The sequence below is a fragment of the Rana temporaria genome, chromosome 4, assembly GCF_905171775.1.
Source record: "Rana temporaria chromosome 4, aRanTem1.1, whole genome shotgun sequence".
Lineage (NCBI taxonomy): Eukaryota > Metazoa > Chordata > Amphibia > Anura > Ranidae > Rana > Rana temporaria.
In genome coordinates, this window is record NC_053492.1 from 463,254,663 (window position 1) to 463,271,145 (window position 16,483).

The following is a 16,483-nucleotide window of genomic DNA, read 5'->3' on the forward strand; positions in this document are numbered from 1 at the left end:
GTCCATCCCGATTCACGAACGACTTACGCAAACAAAAAAAAAAAATAATTCTAATGAAACGCGGGAACGACAGCCATACTTAACATGGCAAGTCTAACTATACGCCGCAAAACAGCAGCTTTTACTGTACGCCGGAAAAAGCGGACTAGAGACAACGTAAGAGAATGCGACGGCCGCGCGTACGTTCGTGGATCGTCGGAAATAGCTAATTTGCATACTCGACGCGGAAAATGACGAGAACTCCACCCAGCGGACGCCGAAGTATTGCATCTAAGATCCGAAGGCGTACGAACCCAGATGCCGTCGTATCTTGTTTTGAGGATTCAAACCAAAGATACGACGCGGGAAATTTGAAAGTACGCCGGAGTATCAGTAGATACGCTGGCGTACTCTCTCTGTGGATCTGCCCCAAAGATTTCATTTGGGTACAGCGTTGTACGACCGCGCAATTGTCAATTAAAGTGCGACAGCGCTGAAAACTAAAAATTGGTCTGGGCAGGAAGGGGGTGAAAATGCCCGGTATGGAAGGGGTTAAGTTCTCTGACAAAAGCCACGTGTCATACCGGACTGATATACACAACTACTAAACTAAAAAGTTATAGAAAACAAAATGGTAAAATAAAGTTCTGCTGCCAACCAGAAAAAAGTTGTGGAATGTTTTTTGGCTTGGAATGAGAAGGGTCTGTTCTTGGAGAATGTTGGGTGTGATTTGTATGAGAAAGATAAGAAACAGAAAGGGAAAGGGAAAAGGATTGAAGGTGAATGGGTGTCTTTGTAGAAGAGGGCGTGTGAGGAACAAAGAAATAGAAGGTCACCTCAGGTGTTCAGTCTTCTGAAAGAGAGCGCTGCTGCTGCTCCATCCTTTTTTCGGCCTTTTGCTCTTTGGACCCCATTTACAAAAGAATTTTCACATTTGCAGGCTTGTTGATCAAAATTGTATCCTCACAGTTGTTACCTTTGCTCTGCCAGCATGGCATATGGGTAGACATGTGCAATTCGTTTAGTTTCTAATTATTTTTTTAACGAATTTTGAGAAATTCGTTAATTCCGAATTTCCGAATTTTCGTATTTCAGAATCTCTGAAATTCTAAAAATTTGAAAATCTAAAATCCGAATTTCAGAAATTCGGAAATACGAAAATTCGGAATAAAAAAAATTAGAAAATGCGAAATTGCAAAATTCGAAAATCTAAAATTTGAAAATCTAAAATTTGAAATCTAAAATTTGGGAAAATCTAAAATTTGAAAATCTAAAATTCGAAAATCTAAAATGCGATTTTCAAATTTTCGAATTTTGCAATTTCGCATTCTCGAATTTTTTTATTTATTTTTTTTTTTTTTTCGAAATTCGTAATTTTGAAAATTCAAAAATTAGAAAATTCGGAATTTCGAAAATGGGAAATTTCCGAATTTTTTGAATTTAGTTTTTTGCTTTTTCGGAAATTCGAAAATTCGGAATTCCGAATTTTCGAAAAAAGACAAAAAAAAAAAAAAAAAACGGAAAAAACTTTTTTTTTTCTAATTTTCCGAATCTCCGAAAAAAGCAAAAAAAGACGAATGAAACAATTAAGGAAAAAAAGAATTTTTTGGCAGTGCACATATCTATGAGTAATCAATTTTCGAAACGTTTTTGAATCAATTTGGAATAGTTTTTGAATTTGAATAGCTTTCCCAATTTCCAAAAAAGAAAAAAATAGAATAGAAAATAAATGAAATGGAATGTTTTTTTTTTCTATTCCTTTCCTTTATTTTCTATTCTATTTTTTTCTTTTTTGGAAATTGGAAAACGATTCAAATTTAAATTTCCTCCGAATTAGAATTTTGTTATTTCGGATTTGTTTAACCACTTCCCTACCCGCTCATTGTGAAATTACGTCCACAGATGGGATCTCCCATCCTGGGTGGACATCATATGATGTCCTAGGCTTCCCGGCCATCTGGTGGACGCGCGCCCGCTGCATCACTTGGGACCCGGTGCGCGTGCCCGGCGGCCGTGATTGCCCGCAATCACTGCAGGACCGTGGATCTGTGTGTGTAAACACCAGGGGAGGACTGACAACTCATGGGGCCCCCGGGCAATAGAAGATTATGGGGCCCCCGGGCTTACAGTTATCCACTACGCCAGGAGGCAGTGCAGAGGCGGGGCAGCTAAAATCTCAGGATTTTCACATCGGACATATTAGTGACAGATGTAAAAAAAACAAAAAAAAAACACAGATTTTGACATACTGTCTCTTGTTTTACTGAGCCTGGCAACCCTGATGGGGCCCCCTAGTGGCATGGGGCCCTCGGGAAGTGCCTGAAAGCCTGAATGGTCAGTCTGCCCCTGGTAAACACACAGATCCACGTCCTGTCAGAGGTGAGGAGACCGATGTGTGTTCCTAGTACAGAGGAACACAGATGGGTCTCCTCCCCTTGTGAGTCCCCTCCCCCTACAGTTAAAATCACTCACTAGGGAACATATTTAACCCCTTCAGCGCCCCCTAGTGGTTAACCCCTTCCCTGCCAGTCACATTTTCACAGTAATCAGTGCAGTTTTATAGCATTAATCGCTGTGTAAATGTGAATGGTCCCAAAAATGTGTGAAAAGTGTCCGATGTGTCCGCCGCAATGTCAAGGTCACAATAAAAATCACTGATCGCCGCCATTACTAGTAAAAAAAAAAAAATGTAATAATTCTATCCCCTATTTTGTAGATGCTAAAACTTTTGCGCAAACCAATTAATAAACGCTTATTGCGATTTTTTTTTTACCAAAAATAGGTAGAAGAATACGTATCGGCATAACCTGAGGAAAATGTTTGTTTTTTTATAGATTTTTTGGGGATATTTATTATAGCAAAAAGAAAAAAAATGTAAAATGTTTTTCAAATATGTCGCTCTGGTGATCAAATACCACCAAAAGAAAGCTCTATTTGTGGGAAAAAAAGGACGCCAATTTTGTTTGGGAGCCACGTCGCATGACCGCGCAATTGTCAGTTGAAGCGACGCAGTGCCGAACCGCAAAAAGTGCTCTGGTCAGGAAGGGGGTAAATTCTTCCGGGGCTGACGTGGTTAACCAGTCAACAACTGCCCTATAGACGATATACGTCTACAAGGCGGTTGCTTAACTCTGGGAGGACGTCCATGGACGTCCTCCCAGAATCGCGCTCCCGTGCGCCCTCTGGGGCGCGCACACGGGAATGTCCGTGACCGCCGGGTCCTCCGGACCCGGCGCATCACGGATCACGGTAAATCGCCGCTGATAGCGGCGGTTTACCACGTGATCGCTCCGTCCAATGACGGAGCGATCATTTGTAAACAAACCGGCGTCATGTGATGACGCCGGTTCCTCCCTCCCCTCTCTGTACCGAACGGTACAGTGTGAGAGGAGAGGGGGAGGGGAGAGAGCGGATGCAGCACGAGTGCTGTGAGCTGGATCTGTGACACATGCAGTCACAGATCCAGCCAGCCATCCATCCCTGCTCAGCCATCCCTGCCCCATACTGTGCAATACACAATACCCATACTCTGCAATACCCCACACTACTCTGCAATACCCCACACTACTCTGCAATACCCCACACTACTCTGCAATACCCCACAATACTCTGCAATACCCCACACTACTCTGCAATACCCCACAATACTCTGCAATACCCCACAATACTCTGCAATACCCCCACAATACTCTGCAATACCCCCACAATACTCTGCAATACCCCACAGTACCCCACACTACTCTGCAATACCCCACAATACCCTGCAATACCCCACACTACTCTGCAATACCCCACACTACTCCACAATACCCCACACTACTCCACAATACCCCACACTACTCTGCAATACCCCACACTACTCTGCAATACCCCACACTACTCTGCAATACCCCACACTACTCTGCAATACCCCACACTACTCTGCAACGTCGCCTATGGGGATTTTTAAGTAGCAAAGTTTGGCGCCATTCCACGAGCGTGTGCAATTTTGAAGGGTGACATGTTGGGTATCTATTTACTCGGCGTAACTTCATCTTTCACATTTATGCAAAAGAATGAAGAAAAAATACAAAATTTGCTAAATTTAATAACAGAAACAAAGAAAATTTCATTTTTTTTACAGAATTTTCAGTCTTTTTTTCTCTTATAGCGCAAAAAATAAAAAACCCAACGGTGATTAAATACCACCAAAAGAAAACTCTATTTGTGTGAAAAAAAGGATGAAAATTTAATTTGGGTACAGTGTTGTATGACTGAGTAATTGTCATTCAAATTGTGAGAGCACCGAAAGCTGAAAATTGGTCTGGTTATTAAGGGGGTTTACGTGCCCAGTGATCAAGTGGTTAAATTCATTACTATTGTTATTCTAATAACGAAAATGTGTCCAAATTTTAATGTGGAACGAAACGAACCACACATGTCTTGCACTAGAGCTTCCATCAATGAATAGCGCTCTATGAATGGAGGAGGCGGAGCTTTCAATCATAGGCCCGTCCTCCATTCATGGAGTGCTTTTTATTGCAGGAAGTGAGAATATACAGTGAGGAAAATAAGTATTTGAACACCCTGCTATTTTGCAAGTTCTCCCACTTGGAAATCATGGAGGGGTCTGAAATTGTTATCGTAGGTGCATGTCCACTGTGAGAGACATAATCAAAAAAAAAAATCCAGAAATCACAATGTATGATTTTTTTAACTATTTATTTGTATGATACAGCTGCAAATAAGTATTTGAACACCTGAGCAAATCAATGTTAATATTTGGTACAGTAGCCTTTGTTTGCAATTACAGAGGTCAAACGTTTCTTGTAGTTTTTCACCAGGTTTGCACACACTGGAGGAGGGATTTTGGCCCACTCCTCCACACAGATCTTCTCTAGATCAGTCAGGTTTCTGGGCTGTCGCTGAGAAACACGGAGTTTGAGCTCCCTCCAAAGATTCTCTATTGGGTTTAGGTCTGGAGACTGGCTAGGCCACGCCAGAACCTTGATATGCTTCTTACAGAGCCACTCCTTGGTTATCCTGGCTGTGTGCTTCGGGTCATTGTCATGTTGGAAGACCCAGCCTCGACCCATCTTCAAAGCTCTAACTGAGGGAAGGAGGTTGTTGCCCAAAATCTCGCAATACATGGCCCCGGTCATCCTCTCCTTAATACAGTGCAGTCGCCCTGTCCCATGTGCAGAAAAACACCCCCAAAGCATGATGCTACCACCCCCATGCTTCACAGTAGGGATGGTGTTCTTGGGATGGTACTCATCATTCTTCTTCCTCCAAACACGGTTAGTGGAATTATGAACAAAAAGTTCTATTTTGGTCTCATCTGACCACATGACTTTCTCCCATGACTCCTCTGGATCATCCAAATGGTCATTGGCAAACTTAAGACGGGCCTTGACATGTGCTGATTTAAGCAGGGGAACCTTCCGAGCCATGCATGATTTCAAACCATGACGTCTTAGTGTATTACCAACAGTAACCTTGGAAACGGTGGTCCCAGCTCTTTTCAGGTCATTGACCAGCTCCTCCCGTGTAGTCCTGGGCTGATTTCTCACCTTTCTTAGGATCATTGAGACCCCACGAGGTGAGATTTTGCATGGAGCCCCAGTCCGAGGGAGATTGACAGTCATGTTTAGCTTCTTCCATTTTCTAATGATTGCTCCAACAGTGGACCTTTTTTCACCAAGTTGCTTGGCAATTTCCCCGTAGCCCTTTCCAGCCTTGTGGAGGTGTACAATTTTGTCTCTAGTGTCTTTGGACAGCTCTTTGGTCTTGGCCATGTTAGTAGTTGGATTCTTACTGATTGTATGGGGTGGAAAGGTGTCTTTATGCAGCTAATGACCTCAAACAGGTGCATCTAATTTAGGATAATAAATGGAGTGGAGGTGGACATTTTAAAGGCAGACTAACAGGTCTTTGAGGGTCAGAATTCTAGCTGATAGACAGGTGTTCAAATACTTATTTGCAGCTGTATCATACAAATAAATAGTTAAAAAATCATAAATTGTGATTTCTGGATTTTTTTTTTGATTATGTCTCTCACAGTGGACATGCACCTACTATGACAATTTCAGACCCCTCCATGATTTCCAAGTGGGAGAACTTGCAAAATAGCAGGGTGTTCAAATACTTATTTTCCTCACTGTAGCTTGTATGGAGGGGGGGGGGGTGGAAAGGGTGGGCAGAGTTGGAACTCCTAATGAGGCCCTATGACAGGTCCAGCAGCTCTTATTAACCCCTGCAGCACTGGAAGATTACAGCTGCGGGGGTGCGGGGGCACAGGGGTGCAGGGGTATGAGGGTGCGGGGTGCAGGGGTACGAGGGTCGGCACAGGGCAGACGATTTCAGTTATGAGAGCAGCCACCAGCACACTTATGTCATATAAATAACTAAAACTTTATTGTAGTACAGCAGGATCCGGCATCGCCCACAGCCTGTGGTTAATATTTGAACAACTTTCCTCCTTTGGGCCAACAGGCGTGGGGAATTTATTGTGATAATAAAACTTTATTCCTCGAAGAAGGGAACATTTTCAGGTGATTTTCCTGCAATTTTAACCCCTGATCCACAAAGCATTCTCATATACAAACTCAATTCTGGTGCTAAGATTGTTTTAGTCTTTTTCAAAAAGAACAGTATGACTCTGTACAACTATCGGTACCTTGTGTTATAATAATAGATTGTATGCATCCCCTGGCCTCCCTGGACCGCATCCTATCGTACAAGAGATGGTCAGAGACTGCAGATGTGATAGAGGAGATGGTCAGAGACCGCAGACACAATACAAGAGATGGTCAGAGACTGCAGACATGATATAAGAGATGGTTCGAGACGGCAGACATGATACAAGAGATGGTCAGAGACTGCAGACATGATACAGGAGATGGTCAGAGACCGCAGACACAATAAAAGAGATGGTCAGAGACTGCAGACATGATACAAGAGATGGTCAGATACTGCAGACAGGATACAAAATATGGTCAGAGACTGCAGACAGGATACAAGAGATGGTCAGAGACTGCAGACATGATACAAGAGATGGTCAGAGACTGCAGACATGATACAAGAGATGGTCAGAGACTGCAGACATGATACAAGAGATGGTCAGAGATTGCAGACATGATGCAAGACATGGTCAGAGACTGCAGACATGATACAGGAGATGGTCAGAGACTGCAGACATGATACAGGAGATGGACAGTGACTGCAGACATGATACAAGAGATGGTCGGTCAGAGACTGCAGGCATGATACAAGAGATGGTTCAGAGACCGCAGACATGATAGAGGAGATGGTCAAAGACTGGGGATGGGACACAAGAGATGGTCAGAGACTGCAAACAAGACACAAGAGATGGTCATAGACTACAAACTGGATACAAGAGATGGTCAGAGACTGCAGACATGTTATAATAGATGGTCAGATACTGCAGACAGGATACAAGAGATGGTCAGAGACTGCAGGCAGGATACAAGAGATGGTCAGAGACTGCAGACATGATACAGGAGATGGACAGAGACTGCAGATATGATACAGGAGATGGTCAGAGACTGCAGACATGATACAGGAGATGGACAGAGACTGCAGACAGGATGCAAGACATGGTCAGAGACTGCAGACATGATACAAGAGATGGTCAGAGACTGCAGACAGGATACAAGAAATGGTCAGAGACTGCAGGCATGCTGAAAGAAACTGCCAAAGACTGCAAGCATGATATAGGAGTTGTTTTTTAAATGATCTCTATATGTATAATTGTAAATATGTTATTTTGGTCATGTCAACTGAAGATGTCCACCATCCTGACCACTGAATCCTCCTCTATTGTTTTCACCATAGATAAAGAATTTATATAAAAATAATGGATAGTATATGAATAATTTATTCCAGGGAGTTGCTTTGGCTGCCATGGTCATAAGGAAGTGTTTCTCGGTATGTGCGGCCGGTTGACCCTCAGCTACCAGAAGTTGTCTGGCCGTCTGCTGGACCAAAACCATTGCAGTTTGTGAGTTTGAATTGATGGACGTGTTTTGTTTCAGCTCAGTTCATTATGAGGCTTTCTAATTGCCGAATGATTTCCCAATCTGCAGTATGCAAAACACCAACTCACCAATTTGTTCTACAAGTTTGAACATCACTCCTCCGATATGGAGGTCTCCTGACACTTGGACGGTGACATCTTGGTTCTCGGTCTCATTCTGCTGATCCACTGTAACACGAAGTTCCCAGGACGCCTGGCCCACCGCAGCCGTGTATGCCATTATGGAAGGCTCACAGTTCTGCAACAGAAATGGAAAAACAGCTTCAAGTGAATCTGTTCCCAGGAAAATGACACTTGCACAGGCAGAAATAATAATCATTAACATGTTTCCACACAGGGTTGGTTAAATTGTACCTAAATCTCATAATATAGTGTTATTACTTGTTGTGCCTGCCAATAGATCCATTATTTCTCCATTTCCTGCAATATAGATTTACTAAAACTGGAGAGTGCAAAATCTGTTCTGCGTAGAAACCAATCAGCATCCAGGATTGTTTTTCCATAGTTATATTGGTTCTCTGATGAAGACCATGATTTAACAGAAAACTCTGATGGGGACCCTGATGTAAGGGTGACTCTGATGAAGACACTGATGTAAGGCTGAGGGTCATCATCAGCATTCCAACTTTACAAAGAATGCAATAAGAAATGTAAGAGCGCAACCAGGGCGGCTAAGATAGAACAGGAAAGGCACATAACCGAGGAGAGTAAAAAAAAAAATTCTTTAAAGTGGAGGTTCACCCGAAAAGTTAATTTTTAACATTAGATTGATGCTCATTTTGTCAAGGGGAATCGGGTAGTTTTTTTTAAAATCAAAGCTGTACTTACCGTTTTAAAGAGCGATCTTCTCCGCCGCTTCTGGGTATAGAGCCGCACCGACGTTCGGCTTCTTTCGGCTACTCCTGAAGCGATGTATGCGACCGTCGGAAGCCTGTCAATCAAATAGGAACGCCCAGTCCCGAAGACCATACCCGGAAGCGGCGGAGAAGATCGCTCTCTAAAACGGTAAGTACTGCTTCGATTTAAGAAAAACTACCCGATTCCCCATCACAAAATGAGCATCAATCTAATGTTAAAAAAATTTTTTCGGGTGAACTCCCGCTTTAAGTACATGAATAGTAAGAAAGGGAGGTCAGAACATATTGGCCCCATAAAGAATGATGAAGGGAATCTGGTTACAAAAGATGGAGAGATAGTGAAGGTTTTGAATTTATTCTTTTCCTCAGTCTTCACGAGGGTATTCAGTAACCAAGACTGCATTGTTTATCCTCATGACACGTCACCGAAAGCACCCTCATGGCTAACAGAGAATAAAATTAGAAATAGACTTGAAAAACTTAACCTTTAAAAGTAATTGGGTCCAGATTGCAGCCGAGGGTCCTTAACCACTTAACCACCAGCCGCCGTCCAAAAACGGCGGCAAGGTGGTTGCTTAACTGGGGGTCGCCGTTCTGAAACGGCGCCCACCAGAAGCAGTGATGCGCGCCACCTCGGGCGCGCACACAGAAAATTCTGTGCGCGCCGGGTCTATGAGACCCGGCGCTACACAGATCTCGGTAACTGACCGACAACAGCGGTCTTTTACCATGTGATCGCGCCGTCCAATGACGGCGCGATCACAGGTAAACAAACCGGCGTCATTCGATGACGCCGGTTCCTCCCTCCTCTCGCTGTACCGATCGGTACAGTGTGAGAGGAGAGCGCGGATGGCAGCAGCAGTGTGGGATGGATCTGTGACTATTGCAGTCACAGATCCATCCATCCCTGCTCAGCCATCCCTGCATTAACCCCTGCAATACTCTGCCTTCCCTGCGCAATACTCTGCAATGCTCTGCCTTCCCTGCGCAATACTCTGCAATGCTCTGCCTTCCCTGCGCAATTACTCTGCAATACCCCCTGCGCAATACTCTGCAAAACCCCCGCGCAATACTCTGCAAAACCCCCGCGCAATACTCTGCAAAACCCCCGCGCAATACTCTGCAAAACCCCCGCGCAATACTCTGCAAAACCCCCGCGCAATACTCTGCAATACCCCCGCGCAATACTCTGCAATACCCCCGCGCAATACTCTGCAATACCCCCGCGCAATACTCTGCAATACCCCCGCGCAATACTCTGCAATACCCCCGCTCAATACTCTGCAATACCCCCGCTCAATACTCTGCAATACCCCCGCTCAATACTCTGCAATACACTGCAATACCCCCGCGCAATACTCTGCAATACCCCCGCGCAATACTCTGCAATACCCCCGCGCAATACTCTGCAATACCCCCGCGCAATACTCTGCAATACCCCCGCGCAATACTCTGCAATACCCCCGCACAATACTCTGCAATACCCCCGCACAATACTCTGCAATACCCCCGCACAATACTCTGCAATACCCCCCGCACAATACTCTGCAATACCCCCCGCACAATACTCTGCAATACCCCCCACACAATACTCTGCAATACCCCCCACACAATACTCTGCAATACCCCCCACACAATACTCTGCAATACCCCCCACACAATACTCTGCAATACCCCCCACACAATACTCTGCAATACCCCCCACACAATACTCTGCAATACCCCCCACACAATACTCTGCAATACCCCCCACACAATACTCTGCAATACCCCCGCACCAATACTCTGCAATACCCCCGCACCAATACTCTGCAATACCCCCGCACCAATACTCTGCAATACCCCTGCACCAATACTCTGCAATACCCACGCACCAATACTCTGCAATACCCACGCACCAATACTCTGCAATACCCGGAAAATACTCTGGGGAAAAAAATGCGTTTTAACCACTTCCCGCCCACGTCATATGAGGTCCTTGACTTTGTGCAGGGATATCTAAATGATGCCTGCAGCTACAGGCATCATTCAGATATCATTTTTTTCAGTCGGCGATTCTCTACACCATAAGAACGATCATGGCGGCTGTTCCGCCTCTTGATCGTTCTTACGGGAGGCAAAAAGGGACGTCCCCACTCCCTTCACCCTCTGGTGCTTCTTCTGACTCACCGCTGCGATCGAAGCCAGGATCGTTTTTTTTCTTTTTTTTTTTTCAGGCTTCCCAGCCTAGAGGTGAGATGTGGGGTCTTATTGACCCCACATCTCACTGTAAAGAGGACCTGTCATGCTATATTCCTATTACAAGGGATGTTTCCATTCCTTGTAATTGGAATAAAAGTGATCAAAACATTTATTTTTGGGGAAAAACGTGTCAAACTAAAATAAATAAAGTAAAATGAACAATAAAAATAAAAAATAAATATTTAAAGCGCCCCTGTTCCCGCGTGCTCGTATACAGAAGCGAATGTGTACGTAAGTCCCGCCCACATATGAAAACGGTGTTCAAACCACACATGTGGGGTATCGCTGCGAACGTTAGAGCGAGAGCAATCATTTTGGCCCCAGACCTCCTCTGTAACTAAAAACATGTAACCAGTAAAAACATTTAAAACGTCACCTATGGGAATTTTTAAGTAGCGAAGTTTGGCGCCATTCCACAAGCGTGTGCAATATTGAAGGGTGACATGTTGGGTATCTATTTACTCGGCGTAACTTCATCTTTCATATTATGCAAAAACATTGGGCTAACTTTAATGTTTTTTTTTTTAAAAAGCACAAAACTGTTTTATTTCCCAAAAAAATGCGTTCGAAAAATTGCTGTGCAAATACCATGCGCGATAAAAAGTTGCAACGACCGCCATTGTATTCTCTAGAGTCTTTGCTAAAAAAGCATATATAATGTTTTGGGGTTCTATGTAATTTTCTAGCAAATAAATTATGATTTTTCCATGTAGGAGAGAAATGTCAGAACTGGTCTGGGTGCTCCAGAACGCCTGATGGTGCTCCCTGCATGTCGGGCCTCTGTATGTGGCCACGCTGTGTAAAAGTCTCACACATGTGGTATCGCCATACTCGGGAGGAATAGCAGAATGTGTTTTGGGGTGTAATTTGTGGTATGCATATGCTGTGTGTGAGAAATAACCTGCTAATATGAAACTTTTGTGGGAAAAAAATAAAAATAAAAAAAACCTTGATTTTGCAAAGAATTGTGGGAAAAAATGACAACTTCAAAAAACTCACCATGCCTCTTTCTAAATACCTTGGAATGTCTTCTTTCCAAAAAGGGGTCATTTAGGGGGAATTTGTACTTTTCTGGCATGTTAGGGTCTCAAGAAATGAGAGAGGCCGTCAGTACATCAGATGTGATCAAATTGATCAATTTTCAGTAATTGGTACCATAGCTTGTAGACCTTATAACTTTCACCCAGACTAAATAATATCCAAATTTTTTTTTTTTAACCAAAGATATGTAGCAGTATACATTTTAGGCCAAATTTATGAAGAAAAATTCATTTTTTGCAAAATTTTATAATAGAAATGAAGAAAAATTCATTTTTTTACAAAATTTTGGTTCTTTTTTTTATTTATAGCGAAAAAAATAAAAAGCGCAGAGGTGATCAAATACCACCAAAAGAAAGCTCTATTTGTGGGAAAAAAAGGACAAAAATTTCATTTGGCTACAGTGTTGTATGACTGAGTTATTGTCATTCAAAATGTGAGAGCACCGAAAGCTGAAAATTGGTCTGGTTATTAAGGGTGTTTAAGTGCCCAGTTGTCAAGTGGTTAAAGAGGAAGTAAACCCTGATGGGTTTTATTTCCTCTTTGTTTCCCTGCAAAGGTAAAGCATAATGGGCTACTATGCAAGTCCCATCATTAGCTGACAGAGCTGAACATTTTAAAAGTTGAATGGTCTTAATAGCTGAAAGTTTGCAGAAGTTACGCAGAGCCAAATAACGTATGGAATAAAATTAAAATTAAGAATAATAAAAAACGAATAACAATACTGTGAATGCTATTGAGCATTCCCACTAATAACAGTGGCGGTGCGTCCATCTATGCGAGGGGTGGTGTACTGCTCGGGAATGGTTCTTCGATGTTCTGTAATCAATACACATCCGAATAGTCCCATTCTTCTTACGCACTACCACTAGCGGAAAGGCATAGGGGCTCCTAGACCTTCTAATGACACCAGACTTCTTCAGTTCAGCCAACTGCTCCCCAAGATCCTCAAGGTCAGATATTCAGCTTTTCGGCTATATCTTTTCAGTTTGATGTGCACACGATCGGTTCATCCGATGAAAACGGTCTGATGGATTTTTTCATCAGATATCCGATGAAGCTGACTTTCATCAGTCTTGCCTACACACCATCGGTTAAAAAAACGATCGTGTCAGAACGCGGCAACGTAAAACACAGCGACGTGCTGAGAAAAATGAAGTTCAATGCTTCGACTTGATTCTGAGCATGCGTGGATTTTTAACCGATGGACTTCCACACAGACGATCGTTTTTTTCTATTGTTTTTTTAACCATCAGGTAATTTTAAATAAAGTTCCTAGTTTTTTCACCGATGGATAAAAAACCGTTGGGGCCCACACACGATCGTGTCCATCAGACCGTTTTCATCAGACGAACCGATCGTGTGTACGCGGCATTACAGTTTTTGTAAAGTTTAGTGATGATTTCAGGAAATGTTAGCGATTTCAGTCTATGGGGCTGGTTAGAGTGGATGATGTCATAGATAGAGCACAGAGCTTTAAAAAAAATGATCTTCGTTCCTTCTCTATAAATTGCTCTCACGCCCACAAGATCTACTTGTCTTAGGGTCCTTTCACACGAGCGGACCGTTCGTCCGTTCATTACAAGTCCGTTAATGGACTTGTAATGAATCCCTATGGGAACGCGTCCGTTAGCGGATGGAGCATCCGCTAGCGTCCGCGTCAGTCGGGATCCGCTTTTCCGAACGGAAGAAACCCTATTTTTCTTCCGTTCGGCGGAACGGACCGGATGCAGACGGACAGACGGTCCGTCTGCATCCGGTCCCCCATAGGGGACAGCGGAGCAGAGACAGGGCGGTCCCTGCACTGTGTGCGGGGACCGCCCTGTCCGCCGACAGCTCAGCGGGGATCCCCGCTGAGCTTTGGCGGACACACGGAGCGGACCCAGAAACGGTCCGCTCCGTGTGAAAGAGCCCATACACAATTTATACATCAAAACGTAGGTATTTTTGTCTGGTTTCAGTTTTGTGATACGCCTTTTACTTTTGGCTGGTTGAGCTTCCAAATGACAATGTCCTGTATAAAATTCTTCACATTTCCCATCGAAACGCACAGCAAACTTCATTTTTAAATCGCTGACATGCCCATATTTTTTTAAATTAATCAACATACATTTTTTACTAAGGGCTCTTTCACGCGTCCGTTCCGTTCGTCCGTTTTTTGGACGTCCGTTAACGGACCGCAATGCTTCCCTATGGGTTAACGTCCGTTAGCATCCGTCTGCGTTAAGTTCCGTTTTTTTGGACGGAAGAAAACCCTATTTTTCTTCCATCAAAAAAACGGAACGGACGAAAAACGGACGTTAGCGGATGATCCGTTTACCATCCGATCCCCTAACATCCGTTTTTCATCAAAATATGTAAAAAGCCCAAAAAAAAAAAAAAAAAAAAAAAACGGATGAAAAAACGGATGGAAAAACTGATGAAAAACTGACGGAAACGGACGGAAAACTGATGGAAAAACAGATCAACTGATGAAAAAAAAACTGATCTGAAAAACTGAGCTGACGTGTGAAAGAGCCCTAATACGTTCACAAAGGCCGTGTGTCTCTAATGGTGAAGTCGCTGTTTCGATAGCATGTACTGTTGTGGATTTATTAAGGCTTGTTTGAAGGGTTCTCTCACTTATTAGGTGTGGGGATCAAAGAGAGGCTTTATAAGTACTGAAGGAACACTGCTTGTATGTCCTAAAGATAGTGTAGTGGTTATGGTGAATGGCTTTGGTGCGGGTTCAGCAATTCAGCTATTCAGCATTCCCACGCATTTTCCTCAGGAAATGCATTTTCTAGTTATTATTTTTTGTTTGCTATTTTTTTCCCCCACCTATGCGAATTGAGTGCGGCTTAAACCGCATCCAATACGCAGAACATTTCTAAATACATTGTCTTCAATGAGGCTGGTTCACATATGTGCGATGCATTCGCACTGCGCATTGCAGTAAAACCGTGTGCGTCTTTTAGGCTCCATTGACACCTAGGCGTTTTGTCGCCTCTAGCGCGACGCTATTGCAGCCTGAAATACGCTGGAGGGGTGATTTAACATTGTCGGCTATGGAGATGGTTCACATGTCCACGCCGAAACGCCGTACGCCTGAAGCTCAAAACAAGTCCATGACCCTTTTTTTCAGGCGGCTTCGGCGTTCGGCCATAGCCGACAATGTGTAAATCACCCCTCCAGCGAAAACCGCGGTAAAAAAAGCCGCGTTTTGTCGCCGTAAAATACGCTGCGTTCAGGTGTGAATGGAGCCTTAGGCATTGCGGTGCGGGTCAGGTGCGTATTCAAGCCCATTATCTTCTATGGGTACGCAGCTGATTCGCAGATGTGTTTAGTTCTCTTCAGGAATTTCTCTCATTGAGCTCAATACACTTCTCCCCCACTCTCCTCTCACCCGTAACTTCTCCCAGGTCTCCAAATTCGCATCTAAAACGTTTCTAATCTGCTGAACAGTTCTCTTATCTCTCTGCAGAGATAAGAGAGCTGAAATTCGCACCGCACTAGTGTGATTCCGGCCTTAAATATTCACCATGGTCCCATAAATTGTCCTTGCTTGTCAGGTGTCAGTACATACTGATGTAATATTACATGGGGCCTATGACCATAATCTACTACGGATGAAATGTGGGATTGCCTCTCCTCTGACAATCTGGAATTTTCATATCTAAACACAGAAATCCCCATACAGGTTTATCTGCATTCCTATTCAATAAAACCTCCCAAATCTCTCCCCCCGAGGGCGAGCATTGTGAGCTCAGCCTCCCAGGAGAACAAGCCAGAGCTTGTAGCGCAGCAGTGAAATAATGAGTCCAGCAGCTAGATCTGGGAAGAAGACATGCTGGTAGGTTGATTGGATCCTGTCCAAATTGGCCCAGTATATATGTGTGTACGTCTGTGTGTCCCAAGCGTGTCGAGATCCTACGGGGTAAACGACCGCACCAGCCAGGAAGACACTGGCTGCAAAAAAAGCCTAGAGGTGATTCAGTTCGCATGTGTAGCACTATACAAGTCATTCATTCATTCATTCAAGGGAAAAGTCGGAGTTGCGGGAGACAGATACAGATCATCGGGAGCAGGGGAGGGCTGGCAGGGGGGGCAGAGTGGAAATCTCCCCCCGGGCTGGTGACACTATGCACAGCCACCGGCCGCCACTACCAAATGCTGTTTTTGCAGAGCAGGAATAGACCTGCTGGAGCTCTGCTAACACAGGTCACGGCCGCTGCTCACCTCCCACTGTGCAGCCGTGCCTGTGTCAGCTCCAAGGTAGATGGCTGCAGAGCTGAGCTATGTCTCGTCTCACACATAGCTCAGCCTCAGCGCACACCAGCGCTGACATCCC

General features: G+C 44.0%; 1 protein-coding gene across 2 annotated transcripts in view; it reads right to left on the minus strand.

Moving 5' to 3' along the window:
• FERMT1 (FERM domain containing kindlin 1) overlaps positions 1–16,483 on the minus strand; it is a 96,738-nt gene that overhangs the window by 62,617 nt on the left and 17,638 nt on the right. For both annotated transcript variants that reach the window (XM_040351694.1, XM_040351693.1), the window contains exon 2: positions 8,087–8,255. In XM_040351694.1, the coding sequence (XP_040207628.1) occupies positions 8,087–8,237 (151 nt within the window). In that variant the 5' untranslated portion in view covers positions 8,238–8,255. The remainder of the gene's footprint in view (positions 1–8,086; positions 8,256–16,483) is intronic.